Consider the following 17,180-nt stretch of genomic DNA (forward strand, 5'->3'; position numbering starts at 1 on the left):
GGCGACTCACAACCTTTAATGTCCCTTGTTTCCCTTTTTTGTGGGATAATGTAGCTGGTTTTGTTCCCCTCCGCAAATTCTGCTTTCCAACATGTGGACTGTTGGCTTGCTCTTAACCCCTGGGAGATAAAAAGGTTACGGTGCTGGAATAAAGGAAGCAATCACTTCTCCAGTCTTGTCTTGTTTCGTATGAAAGGAAGCAGCACCCTTTGGGCAAGAAGGTTCATGTGAGGAAAAGCACTGCTCACAATATCGTTATGCTTCAAATTATGACACACACCCTTTCTTTTTCAGATGAGAAATGGGCTAAAACACCTCAACTTTGACCCCTTTCCTTCTCCCCTCCCAAACTCCCTTTGTATGGACAGAGGAAAGGTAATTTTTGTCATCAATTCCAGAAGTTGGTCACCATTGATTCCAGACCGTAATGTTGGATTTGTATTTTAATCCCAATAAACTGCTTAAAATTTACCCAGATACAAAGAATCTCACATTCTGCCTCATCTGTTTATCTTATTTGTGTTTGTTTGCTTCTAAGGCAATAGCTTTGCAGCCAATTTTATTTAAAGGAGATAAAGACAGCTACAAAAAGAAATAGGCTGTATTACATGGATTATCCTTTTAAAAAGCCACCCCACAATTCCCTGTCACACATTGCACCATTCTGCATCACTTATCAGGCAGCCGCCTTACCTAAGGAAGGGATTTCATTCCCTTCCAAGTGCTTTCAATCTTTTCTTCCTATGAAATGAGGCTGTATTTTTCTGCACATTATTGTTTAATCACAAGAAGATGAAAATTGTTAAGAATCTTCTTTTACAGTATGCTTTTCAGCATTAAACTCCTTCATATGAGAATCATTCCGGTCGTACAAACCTAAGCCTAATGCTTTCAAAAAAGTATAACAGCACTTATAGCAATATGGCTTTTTCCTATTTGGGGAAGGAAAAGGCTGTTTTCTCTCTACAAAGGATGTTTTATATTTTGGTATGGCCTGACTTTATTTTATGTCGTGTGCTTTCTCCTTTCTCATGTCATTTGAATAAGGAATAAGTAAATCAGGATGGACCATACTCAGAAAGACCCACACAATGACTGCAGGCAATGTTATAAATATTTGATCTGCCTTTTTTTTTTTTTTTTTTTTTTCCCAAACTTCACTCAATTCAGAGAGGAGGAGCATCTTTTCTTCAGAGTATACTACTAATACAGCTCTGGGTTGTTGGGTTTTTTTGTATCTTTCCTGTTAGGAACTGAATATTTGATAGAATTGTTTAAGGATGGAGAAGTATTAAAGAGATAGACATAGAAGAATTAAGCAACATGCTTAACAGGCAGAAAAATCTATCGCTCATAGAGGACTATCAACCACACAGCTATTATTTTGGTAAGTCAATACCAAGAAATTTACCCTATAGACTGTTTGGTGTCCAGAGCACTGAACTCAAAATCATGCTGAATTTTAGTTCACTGGAATTAAACCTATAGCAAGTTTGCTGAAATGTGGTCAAGTTTTAATTCCTCCTTACAAGAGCCTGCTGACATCAATCATTCTATGAGCATTCATTTTATGGAGAAAAATTAAGGAAATACTGAGAGCATGTTCCATAAGGTATGGTGCTTCTGCACACATCAGTGCAGGGCATAGATAACCAAACTAGCTTTGGACAAGCACACCTGTATCCTAGTCATGGGATAGCCATTGCTGTATGTACATAAGGAAGTTTATTCAAAGCAGGACCAGGTACCTCAGCACGGAACCACACTGAGTAATAGGGGTGTATCATAGAATCACAGAATCACCAAGGCTGGAAAAGATCACCCTAACCATCCACCCACCCCCACCATACCTACTGGCTACGTCCCTCAGTGCCACATCTCCATGGTTATTGAACACCTCCAGGGACAGTGCCTCCACCACTCCCTGGGCAGCCTGTGCCAGTGCATCACTACTCTTTTTTGAGAAGAAATTCTTCTTAATATCCAGCCTGAAGTAGTCTTGGTGTCACATCTGCCCTTGTCCATAAGATCTGCCCTGAAACATCCTCACCCAGACTGCTTTTGTGAGCTCCTGCTGATGTCAGTCCTGGCACTTCTCAGGTTGTCTCAGAACCTTTTCCCATCAGCACAGTTCTCTAACATGCTTTCCATGGAAAAAGCACTTGAACATCACAAGGTGCCTGTCAGTCCCCAAAGCCACATACTCAGGGTGCTCTTCCAAAAGATTCCCAGGTCCTCATCACCCAGCAGCCACTCCAGAGCTGCCCTGAAGCAGCTCGGCCTCCAGTGCTAGTTCCTAACTGGTTTTGCATGCCATTATCTGCACCAGAGAGCAGACGGTGATTTTAAACACGTGGGATTAGCCTCTGCTACTTATCTTCCTCGCCACTAATAGCTGCTTTCATAATTACATGATGTAGAGTTAGGTGACTTGGGAATTCACATTTGTGTCACAATGGGAAGAAAGTGCATTTAGATCATTATCTCCAGATGTACTGGTTCCTGATGTGCAGAAGGAAAAAGAGTAAGTTCATCAAGTCTGTGGCCTCCAATCCCATCTGAGCCTGTGAGCTGCCCCCAACTCCACCAGCCTCGCTCACACCCACGGGGGTCACACACATCCGTCATCCGTGCCTGTGGGCAGAAGCAGGCAGAGAATACACAGGAGAGGGAACTTGGCTCGGCTGTTTAACATGCTGGCCAGCCTTCAGGATGCCGAGTTCCAAGGCAGCGTTCCCCACCAGACACGGCAAAAGCTGAATTTACAGCTATGGCAGCTCACTGTTTTCCGAGCACCCGCATGGAGTAAGGTAAGCCACCCACTCTCATAGACAAGGCTTCTATCTTCTCCCTCTGCTAATTCTTCTTGACCATACCTGTGATCCACCCATTCCCTCACGAATCAATATCTATTAAAATTAAAATAAATAAAGAATGGCCAACAGGAAGGAGCTTCTGATTCAGTTATTTCAACTGATTTTCTTGGGATTGATCCAGCTGCTTCAGCTTTTGAACTCTTTCCAGTTATCTATTGTTCGTAGGCCAGGCCTCCTCCAGCCCTATGGGCACGGATGCTGCTGGTGCTGAGGGCAGGATGGCGGGTCACAGCAGAGCAGGATCAGTGCTCCTGGAGTCAATGCACCATTCATGGGAATAAAAGCTGGGAGATCAGAATAAGAATCACTGGCCTCTGACTATATTGAGATACTGTTTCTAAATGCTTTGTGATGGGCTAATACATTATTAATCGGTGATATAAAGCATGTTTAGACTGTATGCATGACAGGCAGTTATGAACACAATGGAAGATGTCATACATGGCTGTAAGCCATGTTTCTAAACAACCTATTGACCTCTTTAGCAATTAATTAAGATGCATTAAAATGTCAATTAATCATTTATTAACACTTTATAAGCTATAAATGAGCCTTTGCAAGGAGCACAACCGAATTCCTAATACGGTCAGGCGGCGGGCTGAATTTAGATCTGAAACAAGCAGGTGCTGCTCACCAGCGATTCCCTGACCTGCACTGGCCTTATTTACCACAGTGAGATTCTAGCTAATGAGCACAGGGCTGCAAGGAGCACCCCGGAGAGGTGTCAGAGCAGCCCTTCAGAGAACGGACAGAATTCAAGTGGCATTTTTCAGAGCAGACCCATAGAGAAGCAGCAGTGGTGTGTCAGATTTCTTTGCTGAGCGAAACACAGGGACCCCGAATCCATTTCATGGGTGGGGATGCATATGTAAATGGTAACAACTGTGGGCAGGAGAACTTTAATTATTCATCACTGCCTGGTAAATTCTAACCGAGGGAAGCAAGCAGTGCTGCAGATCGGCAGCCCAGGGTTTGCCCCTCTGCTTTATTTAGCTGGGAACATGCGAAGGTGCTGGAGAAACAGCTTTCCTTCCAATCCCTCATCCCCCAAACTTCACAAGTCTAGTATTTACTGTGCCAGACTTCTTAATGTCTAGATTTAATTTGATTCCAGTAATGTACCATAACCACTATAATAAAAGAAAAAACAGGCATTACGACGATTCCCCATCTAAATCACATAATGGATGAGGCTGAGGGGAACAGCCTTTATGGGAGATTAGTCAAAATAAATAACTATTAAGCTAGTCCACTGTCAGGAGAGGGTGGCATGGAGATGCAAACTCATTAGCTCAGCTGGAATACAGTAATTACGACCCGGCTCTGCACTGCCGCAAGCAGTGCTGCTGCTATTCCAGCACATGGATTGCAATTTATGTAAATAGGGAAGAAGAGGCCAGAAAGCACACCTGGGGTAAGCATACTTTTTTTTTCTTTTTTTTTTTTTTCTTTTTTGTAGAATCAGAGTTACACAGCTAGCAGGCTGTTACCATATCACCTATCTAACAGCTGCAGACAAAATTGAGATTCTTGTGCTCCTGGTCCAGAGGCATCTCTTCCCCTTTTCCTCCCACTGCCAGTAATACTCCTGGAGTGAAAAAATGAATTACTGTTTGATAGCAGTGATAAGTAAATAGCAGATCTGGGCTGAGCTGCTCTGGCCCCACACAGAATTTTAACATATAGAGTAGGGAAGCAGCAAATGTTATCTTCTCTATGAACCGTGTTGGAGAAAGATGGCAGAACAGCCAGTTCAGAGAAAGGCAGTTCCACATCAAATGCAATGGCTGATAAAATCACAAGGCGTTTTAAGTGGCATGAGCCACAACCAGCAGACCTATAAAGCATCTTATTTGAATTGAGGTGGTTGTCCCTTGGCTTTGCGCACCAGCTGATGCCACATGGGTGTAGACAAACAACAGCATTCTAATTACAATCAAGTTTAAATATGATAGAATTTAGTTCAAATCTGAGGCAGACAGTTGGACCAGCATCTATAGTCAAAAGCTATGATCAAGAAAACAGAGCCCCGCCGATTGTTCCCACAGCCCCAGCCCCCAGAGACATGCTGTGAGATGTCTTTGAGGCTACAGCACAATGTCAGTGAGTATGTGCCTCCATGAGCTGATAGCAATCCCAGCAAACACACACTTGCCTTCATTATTTTCACCGCGAAAAAAAATATTTGTAATATTTAGAAGCAGTCAAAGGGAAAGAGAATACAACGTGGCAGGCGTTTATTTGTGTGTAGTGCTTCCTGCCTACCTGCAGAGCTGCTCACCCCTCCTCCAACAAGGAGCACTAATGTGTCTGCTCCCACCATGCCCAGCTGCACATTAATAGCTGCCAACCTGTGCAGGTGTCAGGTTTTAGAGCTATGTAAAGTCAAAGGAAATAAGATGCGTCAACAAGAACACTGTATGCTCAATCTGCAAAGGCTGCTTTAAAATCCATAGCTACAGCAGCAAATGCAGCAACATATTTTAGCAATTAGTGGCAGGCTGGCTGGCTGCTGCACACTGGGTCCTTCTGAATATTCATACTGTGACTATCATTTTCACTCTGTAGAACTACAAACCAGTGGATAAACCCAATGATTTTAAACATTTCTGAATCTCTTGCAGAGTGCTACAACATTGCTTACAAAAGGCAGGCAAACACTCATGCCACTCAGCTACGTGAGCTGGAGTCGAGTGTCAGAGATGTGCAGATTATTGGTTCTTATTTGTCACAGTGGTTTTAGTAGAAAACGAACCAATTTATATCAACAATGGGCTTATGGACGATGTATGGCTAAAGCAGGGAACTGGAATTTGAATTCAAAGCAAGCAGAAGTTGGATGCTGGGAAAACTTATTCTCCAAAAGAGTGGTCAGGCATAGGGATGGACTGCCCAGGGAGCGTGGGGTCACCATCCCTGGGGTGATCAAGAACCATGGAGATGTGGCACTGAGAGACATGGTCAGTGGGCAACATTGGTGATAGGTGGACAGTTGGACTGGATGATCTTAGAGGTCTTTTCCAATCTTAATGATTCTAGGTGTTTCCAACACAGGTCTCAGAGTGGTTTGTTCTATCTAATCATAAATGCCAGGATCCCAACAAATTTGCCTTAGGTAAGCCAACTCTGAGTTGCTCACATCCTGATAAAAACATGAAGCATTAAGAGACAAGAGGTTCTCAGGGTTCTGAATTGCCTTCTGGTCTTTCAGAGCAGACTTAAAGCAGCAAGGACATGAATGTCCCTCTAGAAGTGTCTGTGCTTCTCCCTAGGCTGCATGGGAGTCACTAAGGTCTTCATGTAGGCACCCCAGCTAAGTCTGAATTTCTGCTTTCTCTTCCTCTGCTCCTGGGGATGCTGTTAGTGCTACTCCTCCTCCAAGCAAAGATTTGGTAGGCAATACAAGTGGGATGCAATTCCTGCCATCACAGAGCTTCAAGGAGTGTCATACAGGACAATCTCAAAAGGGCAGCATCTTGTCTTTCCATCCAAAATTAAGACCCTTTGGGCACCTGGCAGCTATTTCTCAGTGTTGTGTTTGAGTATCGTATCTCCGGCCTCTAATTAACCATTCAGGTCTATGCTCAGACAGGAAGGCACACAGAGCATGGTCCACACACAAGTAAAATTAAGATGAATAACATCCTTATTAGACCACCTTTTACATTGTTGGATTAAGAGTGAGGTTAAATGAACGCAAAGGGAAATTGAGGGAGTTGTAGACAGATATCCAGTATATAGAGGGTCCCTATACACAGCTGCTTATATACACTGGCAAAGACTTTCCAGCACAGCAGTATCTTGGGCTTGTTTGCTTTTTTTTGAGAAGCACTTGTACTCAAGTGTTCACAGCAGCCTTTTAGAGTTCAGCAGGCAGCAAACAGAGCCTACAGCTGTGCCTCCAGCTTGTTCCAAGAACTCCACTTGGTTGAAACTAAATTACAATGTTTGGTAAAATTGGAGTATCCTCTCTTGGTTGCATCCCTCACAAAAACTGAAGTTGCATGCCAAGAAACCCAAAAGACTAAAACCAAACAAGCACATTCTAAAATAACCCTATCTGCTACCGAAGCAGCAGCAGCAGCACATGCTGTTCTGGGAATATCCTGAATCTGCTGAGCAGCTGTAATTGTGAAAAAGTCAAGCCACTCTCCAAGTTCCCACACAACAGTAATAACCTTCTGTCCCTTGCTGCAGCCTTCACCCCTAAAGAACAATACACCTTCCAGCATGCAGAGAGACAGGGAAAGAAGCCAGCTAGATAACCCTCAGGTTCAGCACATGGACTCCAGACATCTACTCCTTGATGGTAGTAACTAGAAGCTATTGTTATGAAGATTTAAACAACCCTTTTCCTTCAATAAATTGAGGGTCACAATAAGAAGCCTATCTTTAAGGCACAGCTTCCTCTCAGCTCCTCAGGCATTTGGATATATCAGATTTATAGCTAACAGTAAGAATCTCATTTTGGCTCCCTTGTTAAAAGACATCACAGTGTCTAACACCACAATCACTATTTCTGCACTGGCATACAAAATGCATGCATAGGGGGGTCAGAACTCAGGTTGCACAGGTAACAGCAAAGTTGACATTTCCTAACTCCAACTTATTGCTTTCTAATCTAAACATAATACTTTTAGGGCAGTGGAGCTCAAATGCACAATCATAATATGGACCACAATAACACAGCCAGGAGTCAGGACCCCATAGAGCAGGCATTGTACATATATACAGAAGATGGCCAGCTTGAAACCCACATGGAAACTTCCCACCTCTCCCACAACTACCATTCTTAACATGAAACTCAGAGACAGAACATGGTGGTACTGTAAAGAGCACTTTCATAGCTCTGAAGCTATCTTATTCAGAAAATTTCATACTAATCTGTTAGTCATCTTGAATGAAATTGCTTCATTTTCCAAAAAGATGATCAGCCTTTTGAGATGTAAACCCACCGACTGAATAGGCTTTTTCCTTACACTGCTGAGGAAAAAGACAGATATGATGACACTGTGTTTGCTATGGAAATGCAAACATTATGATGCTATGATGCATCATAATCATAACAGTTCTGAGGTTGCAGAATTTCCATCAGAGATGACATAAATGCATGCCTGTTAGTGAGCTGCTGTACAACTGTTTTCAGGAAGCAGCCTCTTCAAGCAGCAGCAAACAAAGGGGAGGTGAGCTGTGAACTAAGACGTGGCAATCACTTTAAAAATAGAGCAACCACAGAGTTTGTAATGCAACTAAAAACCAACACAGCCGTAGTCAGTAATCATGTGGAGGACACATCTCCCAGTGACACCACGTGAACATTCCTGGGCAGCAGTGAGCCTGACACGACATGTATTAGTAGTGCATAATGCATTTCTGCATTATCTGCATTTTCTGCCATCACTCAGAAAGGAAATAGGGGTAGCAGCTGCTTCATAGTAGTAAGTAAGTAAGTGTGCATGTGTTGAGAGGCTCTCTGCATTTATAATTAGAATATAATGCTTAGCAATATTGGGATTTAAGCATTAGGAAAATGAAGGGAGAAAGGTGGTCGTGATGCTGGGATTAGAAATCAGCAGATCTGGGATTTTAGTACCTCAGCTCCCAACCTAGGTTACTGATTAAATGCACAAGGTTTTCCAGCACTGAAAATGAAAAGCATGTAAGTAAATAGAGCCAGCTACCACAGATCAATAATGCCTTAGTCTCCAACAGATACGCTCAAGTTCTTTAACATCTATAACATACACTGAGATTCTGATCTTAACGGCTCTGAATGTAAATCCAGAAGAATTCTGCTGAGTTCATAGTTTTGAAAAGGTTCAGTGCTGATCAGAAACATCCTTAATTTTTCGTGCTTTGATAAGGAAAAAGCACGAGAGGACAAACAGAACACAATGCATATTGACATTAGTAGTCAGCAGTCCAAAGGACTCATTCAGCTCTGTGGTTCCAGGGCATGCCAGTGCCACCGACAGGGTTATTCAGCCTGCGTACAGGGAAAGTGATTTCAACTGGGCAAAGAATTTCAGACTCATTTGAGTACCTGCTCCGTGAAACCCTCCGCAGAGGTACAGCTTGCCTTCCACGCAGCCTGCACAGGTAGAGTTTGTTCGCAAGGAGAGGAGAGGGGAAGGCATAGGAGGTCCGTCCCTCCAGAAGTCTCCATCAGGGTTATAAATCTCCACTGCATCAAGACATTTCCGTGTCTGCCCCCTGTCGCGGCCAAGGCACCCAATTCCTCCTATGGAAAAAGGACACATAGGTCAAATGTAGCAGCCCCAGGTTCTGCAGGAAAATACATTGCTGGTTGCATCTTTTTTTTTGTTTTGTTTACATGTCTTCATGTACCTCCTGTTCCTTTTCATTTTGCAGCTGGGAGAGTTCACTAGAAAGTGAACTCAAAGCAGGACACAACCCATTACTTGCAGAAATCCGGCACAATCCTTTCTGAGGGCTTGTAACAAAGGAAGGACAAGAAACATGTCTTCAAAACACAAAGGTATTTTGTCTTGTTTTCTTCATTTGTGGTATAAATTGTCATGATTATGTTTCGTGTGCTGGACTTTATCATTAAGTTGCAGTGGATGCAAAATTATTTCCCAGTTACTGTTAGTGCACATGAATTTCACTTGCTAACCAACAGTCATTTGGGTTTGTCTTCCTAAATGAAAGGAAGGTTATACCCATCTCTTAAGCAAAAGAGAGAAAACCATACTGTATGCAGAGTATCAACTGAGTTATTTGTGACAAGCTCCACTGCTGGAGGGTTAATTAGAGTTAATTAGGGGAGGGTTAATTCCTTTTGTGGGACTGAAACAGATCCCAGTTTTACAAACCTGTGCTAAGCTGGTCTATCAGAGAAATGAGCCCCTAGTTCTCAACATTTTATTTGCATATGGAGTTCCATTTATCTCTTCATATAGACTGTACTATCTCTTCCAATCTTTTCAGCACTATCTGAAGATATTTGCAAGAGAACACGTAACTGTTGATCACAGTACTCCAAATTGGCCACCACCATTTTCCTGATCTGTATTTTAGATTCAAGTAAGGACAAGATAAATATCCTTACTTGAATTTATGTCCCATGAGAGCAACAAACTGAGAACTAAATTCAGCATCCATTAACTTCAACTTGAAGTTTTCCTCCAGCTGAACTTCCAGTGTTTGATTCAATTTTTAATTTCTCAAGCACTTCTATGTACGTATCATGGTTACCTCAACACCCAATGTCAGTGCCTCCATTTGGTAGGTAATTACTTTGTTCAGCTATCAGCAAAAAGTTAACTACTAAAGCTTGGTAAGTTGAAAGCCCTAACACTCAGGAAAACATTTCTAACCTTGTTGGAAGTTTCAAGACACCTGTCCAATGCTCAGCATAGAATTCAATAAAGAAGTTAGCAAAGAATTAACTGGCATTGGATGGGACAGGATGCCATTCTTCTAAATTTATCAAGAAAAGCTTCAAGGAGTACTCAGATAACTTCTACTTTAGATAAAGCTATTTAGTTGATAGCTTACCACTTTCTGATTCTGTAGTATTCTTAAAATCAGAGCATAGGGCAACTTGATACCAGGGCAAGAACAGTCTGTGGAGCGCAGCAGAAAGATAGTTAAGGGAGTTTTCATTGGGAGCAAATAATATTAAAGCTCCCAATAGACTGATTCAATCTGCTCAGGAGACAGCTATGCCAAAGAGACTGCTGCAGGTTACCAAGCTCTTTTAAAATTGCTCAAGTGGTACTTGAGTTCTGCACTGAAGAACAGGCACGTATCCATAAGGAATAGTCTTCGTTTGAGGAATGAAAAAGGGTGCTGTGCAGAGGAATGGATGGTACCAGTTAAGGCATGCATGTGGCATATCAGACTCAAATAACTGAATAGCTTTTTTGATTGCCTCAATATTTCATGTAGGCCAGTGCTTAAAATGCCCCCAGAACATTTTCTATAAGCCTAGTTGCTATTTGCTTATTTCTTAGTGTATTTTTACTGTCATTGCCATTGCCAAGTTCAGTAACCGTGGGGCACGACAGCTTCAGAAATAAGAAATAATGAGGTACAGCGCAGTCGGTGCCTTTTGCAAAAAAATCACCACCATTACTAGTTAATGAAGACACTCAGCTGCCAGCCCAGGGGACGAGCCCCAAGCATTTTCCCTGTACAATTATTAGAGAAGTAATCTTTAGTTGCCTATTGGAGATCTTTTCAAAAGTTTAAGAGCTACCGCATTCTCAAACATTTACAAAACCTTCATTGGATAATTTAGGCAATTTAAATTTGACCTCATTTAATCCTGTCGCAGTCGGACAGTCCTGAAGCTATGAGATATCTCCAACTTATTTTCACTCTCAACAGCCATTCCAGTTAAATCCAATTTCAAGTTCAATTTACAACAAAGGCAAAGCTAAGTTCTCAGCAAAGAGAAAATGAGAAGGAAAATCAGAGGGAAGACTAATTTTTAAGCTTTAAAAAAATGGTATTCTGAAAAACAAGAAATCAAACTCACAGACAATTTCAATCTCCTCTTTTAAAACAATGCTAACACTGGAATATTGCTAACAAAGGAATGCAAGGATATTAGATTCTACCAGCATTGCTTTGCCTTGTTCCCACATACGGTAGTTCAGAAATGCTCCTGCATGACAATACTTTTTCCTCCATGGAGACCAACTTCTCAGGCCTCTTCCCAAAAGGATGAATACACAAATCAGCCAGAAAATTTCTCAAAGTGAAATCAAATCACATCTGGAACCAAGTGGAGGCATCTCACTAAACAAACCATCCATCACCTACAATGTGTACATCACACAAGACTCGAAATTGGCAGAAAAAATAAGCTTGCTGTGTCAGGCAATTCGTGCTACTTTGTGCTCAGCCACTCACAGAACCCAGAACTCATCCTGTCCCATTGCCTTCTTTGCAGAGATTTATTAAACCATTAGGAATGCAAGCAGAGACATACGGAATTGCAGTTAAGATCAAGAAGGTTGTCTGTTTTGTGCTCTCTGAGTGCAAAAGCTGAGCAAATGAGTTGATGCTTTGTTCCTATAGAGGCCTCTATGCAGAACAGAGGTGCCCCTAGGAGGTCAAGGCAGAGCAGTAGAAGGGCACAGGGCTGTAGATCATTTGGGAGAGACTATGCCAAGCAGAGGTGTTTGAGACACATGTCGATGTGGCACGGAGGGACGTGGTTTAGAGGGCAATATTGGTGGCAGGTGGATGGTTGAACTTTATGATCTTAGAGGTCTTTTTCAACCTTAATGATTCAGTGATTCTAAGTGCCCCACCAGCAGCACATAGTAAAGAAAGGGTCATTTCTGTGTATTTGCAATTGTATTATTGTACTGTAAACCACACAGAGCTATAAATAGGGTCATTACAATTTGCATGCCATGGTCACAACCTCCTGGGAGCCCCAACAGGTGTGCTGAAGGGCAGCAATTGCTATTTCCATGGGTAAGGACTGTGTTAGATGCTGGAGAGGGTTGGTCAGTAACCCACACACATCCCTCTTGTCAAAGAGTAGGGGAATTCAATGCCACCTGGCTTAGTTCCCTATGTAAAGCCCAATTATGCGTCCTTTGTGCAGGGAGAGGTGGTTTTCTCACCAGGAGTTTCAAACACTTCTGTCATTTTCACATTCATCACACAAGAGGATTTAATCCTAGAACTCAGCCATTCCCCAACCCACCAGTTACAAATACACCCTTTCAACACATTAGGCTTTTTACATTATTGGCTTTCCCTAGGAGATATTTCAGATGCCACTGAAGGACTAAAAAAAGCCAGTGATGTCACCTTTGTGTTCCCAAACCCATTAATGCTTGAGTGCTTTCCATATCATGCTTGGATGATTCTGCAACCACACATACTTTCAAGGGCACTCTGTAAGAAGTGGTTCTAATAGACTTTAAATTTAACATGAAGCTCCGTTAGTAAAATAAATAATATGGAAATATACATGATCTTTATAAAGAAATCAGGATAGAAAAGACAAGCCTTTGATATAAGAAGGCAAAGCAGAGGTAGGTGATGTGATTAGCACATCCTCAGCATTTCAATGAAGTACCATCCTGTGCCTTGCTGTATCCACACACTGTCTGTAGCCGGCTGAAGGCAGATAATTTTGCTTTGCTTAATGTCAGCTGCCTCCTTCTTGCCCCAGTCTCATTTGAGAAGGCTGAATACAATTTGCATCACATCACTTCTAATAACAGAACACCCTCTCAGTGCATAAGGAAGAACACCTATAAGAGCTGTGAGGTGGTAGTCACTAGCAAAAATAAGTTCAGCAGATGCAAAGTAAATCAGTACTTCATATATGAACATGCATAGAATTGTTTGAGTTGGAAGGTACCCTTGAAGGCTATCTAATCCAATACCCCTGCAATGAACAGGGACACCTACAGTTCCATCAGGTGCTAAGAACCCATCCAGCCTGATCTTGGGTGTTCCCAGGGTCAGGGCACCCACCACTTCTCTGGGCAGCCTTTGCCAGTGCCTCATTGCCCTTAGGGTTTGGGTGCTAGGAACTGAACATTAAAATTTATTTGGTTCCCCTACTTACAGACAGCTTAAATTAGGCACGACCCACATCCCTCAGCGACAGCAGCGTATCAGAGAAACATTCAGAGCTACTCCCAAAGGGAAGCTTGTCCCAGGCAACACAGTGAGCTCACCATTGGGGCATAGATGCACAAGCAGGCAACTGCAAAGGGTCCACCAACAGCTCAGAAGTCATCAGGCAAAAAGAAGAGGATGAAAATTTAATGACTTCTCAGCCCTGTGCTTAAATAGTGCCCATGGACCGACGGGCAGAGGGTGTGGGTGGAGGCCCCAGGTGAGGCTGGTCAGGGTGATTGAGATCAGGGCACTGTTACTGGGATTCTTTGCCATATAATTAAATACTCAGATCATAATGCAGAGCAATATTTTTTCTTACTATCGTTTCTGTGACTTGATTGGAAAAAAAAAAACGAGTAATTCTCCAACACGCAAGTGAAATCTAAACTCATGCTCTCCTTTGCCTCCCGTAAAATAATTCACTATTAAATTGATCTCTGGAACGCACAATGGGCTTAATAGCGCGAATCTCTCATGTAACATTTCCCTTCATTACTCGTTAACAGCACTCAAGCTGAGAGTCTCAGCGCTTCCATTGCTCGCTCACTCTCTCAAGAAGCAAGTCTGCGTAACTGGATTCCTGGAGAAATGAGGGAGCTATAAAGCCATTCCTGGCAGGCACTTCCAGAGATGAGAAGTGCTGTCATTCTTTACTAACACAGAGCAAAGCAGATGACGTAATGCAGTTTGTAAAAGGCACAGGGGCAGAAGATTGATTAGAAGCATAGCTGAAAAAAAAACCCACCAGGCAATTGTCTTCTTCAGTACAGAGAACATTTCAGTTTTAGCTCCTTCTTTTCTCCCATACTGCCTTGTGCTTGTTTCCTTTAATAATTCTTAAGTGAGTGGGGAGCATTTCTGATCTCTTATATCAAATCAAATTTTGCCTTTTTCATCCCTTCCTGCACACAGGCACCACAGAGACTGAGGCACAGGTACAGCAGAGCAGAATCAGGCCCATAATCTGCTGCTTGTCAGAAGTCCAAAGCATATCTAAAAATAGGCACATTTATTTTACAAGAAGGTGTTATTCAAATTCATGGCTAATACTCAAACCTGAAAGCTAAAATGTCTCCTTCCATTCCCTCCTACACAAGCTTTCCTTTCCAAGGAGACCCCAAAATGCATATTCAAATAAGTATTTTATGACCGAGACTTTCATTTAATTGCTTAAAACTTTTAAGAGAAGCTCTTGGCAAGAACTTGGGGAAAAAACACCAAACAAGTTTTAAATAGGTGGGATGCCAGGCTAAAGAGGATAAACAAAAATTCTTTGATTCCTAAATCTTCACTAATAGGATTTCCCGTTTAAGTCCTTCTATATGTTCTTATTTTTAAAGCAGGAATTACATAACGTAAAAGCAACACATGGTTAAGGCTGCCGTGGTGGTTCAATATTTTTATCAGTGACCTGTATTTCAGAGACAGCAGTTATGCAGAATGCGTTTCATTATAAGCTAATGAATACAGCATTCAAATGGTTCATTTGGATAAATCTTGCTAATTTATCCATTGGCTGCAATGAGTTTTCGGAGTCTTAGCTGCAAAGGATATTTTTTTTAAGCAAGAGATTAAGATGCATGACCTTAAATAGAGCCCTCCCCTCTGGTTTTCTTCCAAAAGTATCTCAATTGCCTCTGTCATTAAGAACACAATACTGCTCTTTCTTGGGCTTTCCAATGAATATAGTTATGTTCCTGGGAAAATATGGAGAGAAAGAGCTAAGACAGTCAAATGGGATGAAAAGGAGAAAGGATTTTAAGCCTTAGGAAATGCCGTTCATTTTCTTTTGAGGTTTATGTACGCTGTATAAATAGCATAGGATTCTCTAGGAATATTACACAACAATTACATTGCAGGACTGCTGATTAAGACACGTGGTACAAATTCCTGCACAGAGCTGTTATTCAGACAAAAAAACTCTAATCAATTTCTCATTTTCCTCCCAGAAGTGTGACTCTGGAATGATTCCATTAAATCAGTAGGGTTTTACACACTGGCACTGGCAATTAGGCTGGGAAGGGTTTTTGGACAGTGACTGTGTACTTTACGTTCTGTGCCAACAGGACTTTTCAAAACGTAACACTTCAATAGATAAGCATCAGATGCTGAGTGGTTAGAACAAAATGAGTCTAACACAACAGTATTGAAATCAAAAGACTACTTACTACAGGTGTACACCTGCATGGATCACAGCAGAAAGTACACTCACATCAAGGAGGCTGTCACTTTTTCTCATTCAAAACTAGCTTCCATCTATGCTTTTTGCTTCACATTTATGATAGAACTTGGATTCATACATCAGAGATATTAGAGAGGATTAATGCTTTGTGAGGTGATTTTTTATTTATGCTTAATCCTGAATGTGCTGAGACCTGTACAAACTTTATGGGAAAACAGAGATCCTACCTGAAAGAACTGACAAACATACATCATTTAAAAATATCTGCTTGAAAGAAGACACAGAATCTTAGAATCATTAAGGTTGGAAAAGACCACCAAGATCACCACGTCCAGCCCCAGCCCACCCCCACCATGCCCATAATCACATCCCTCAGTGCCACATCTCCACAGTTCTTGAATCACCTCCAGGGATGGTGACTCCATCACTCCCTGTGCAGCCTGTGCCAATACCACTCTTTCTGAGAAGAAATTTTTCCTAATATCCAACCTGAACCTCTTGGTGCAACTTGAGGCCATTACCTCTTTATCCTAACTCACGTCTACCTGCAGGATGACTTTATGCACCCAGCTAAAAGCTGTGCATTACAACAAGTCTTACATGAGAAGTGGGGAGTGCTTGTGGGAATGCAAGTTTTGCAGTGGTGCATGCTTCTCAGCTGTCCCTTCAATGAATGTCCCACACACTGGGGCTATGTGGGAGCCTGTTAGATGTTCAGGTTCTGTGCACACACTTCACCATCAGAAATCCCCATTTTGAATGAGAAGCTGTATAAAAGGTGAGGGTAGAAAGTCTACAAAAGTCTTGCTGATGTGTAGAATAAAAGCTTAACTATTATGTCTGAGCACATATGTCTCTGAACTCACTACATGAGGACAATCTACAGGCTGTGATACTCTTCAGAACATATCTCTTTGAACAAATTGCCCTTGGCAGCATCTCTTTAGATTCTTATGATGTGTAACACTATTAAGACACAGTGATGTCTGAGGGATTCACAACTTTGAACAGCCTGCAATGGTCTTACCATCCTCATGGCAATTGGTATTCTTTGGTCTGTCAGTGCCAACCTCAATCCTTCCACTCCCATCTTCTCCTGAATGGCACAGAAGTGTGCCACATCAGCCAGATTTAGAATGCTTTCACTGTATTCCTTTTGGTGCTACACATACCCAGCTGGGTATACCATGGCAATAGTTTCCAAAGGAAAACTATACCCACTTCTCAGCACAACAGTCTGAGGATTTACAAGCTAGCAAGCCTTTGTCACCATGAATGAACCTTGAACTGAAACTTTTCTGTGCCAGGTTTTTGCCATGCAAGTTTACATCTGGGGCAGAGACTGTGTGCAATAGCAGCAGAATAAGATGTCAGTATCAGTGACATCTTCCAGACAGAATTCTATGGGAAGATGCTTCATCATTTTTAGAGGTCTTGGAAAATTTTTCAGACTACTCTACAGTTTTCAGACTATGACAGCTAGCATTTGCCATCCACAT

General features: G+C 42.0%; 2 protein-coding genes across 3 annotated transcripts in view; one reads left to right on the forward strand and one right to left on the reverse strand.

The window, feature by feature from the left end:
• Window positions 1–17,180, reverse strand: part of KBTBD12 (kelch repeat and BTB domain containing 12) — a 38,320-nt gene that overhangs the window by 2,638 nt on the left and 18,502 nt on the right. Inside the window, exon 6 of the mRNA XM_031607722.2 lies at window positions 8,920–9,117. Within this exon, the coding sequence (XP_031463582.1) occupies window positions 8,920–9,117 (198 nt within the window). The remainder of the gene's footprint in view (window positions 1–8,919; window positions 9,118–17,180) is intronic.
• Window positions 7,947–17,180, forward strand: part of MGLL (monoglyceride lipase) — a 91,008-nt gene continuing 81,774 nt past the window's right edge. Inside the window, exons 1-3 of one of the 2 annotated variants that reach the window (XM_090148222.1) lie at window positions 7,947–8,059; window positions 8,830–8,975; window positions 9,249–9,375. In XM_090148222.1, coding sequence (XP_090004348.1) covers window positions 9,357–9,375 — 19 coding nt within the window. In that variant the 5' untranslated portion in view covers window positions 7,947–8,059; window positions 8,830–8,975; window positions 9,249–9,356. The remainder of the gene's footprint in view (window positions 8,060–8,829; window positions 8,976–9,248; window positions 9,376–17,180) is intronic. The other variant, XM_031607686.2, reaches the window with a different exon arrangement.

Source organism: Phasianus colchicus, chromosome 11 (genome assembly GCF_987193195.1).
Source record: "Phasianus colchicus chromosome 11, bPhaCol1.hap1.1, whole genome shotgun sequence".
In the NCBI taxonomy this organism is placed as follows: Eukaryota; Metazoa; Chordata; class Aves; order Galliformes; family Phasianidae; genus Phasianus; species Phasianus colchicus.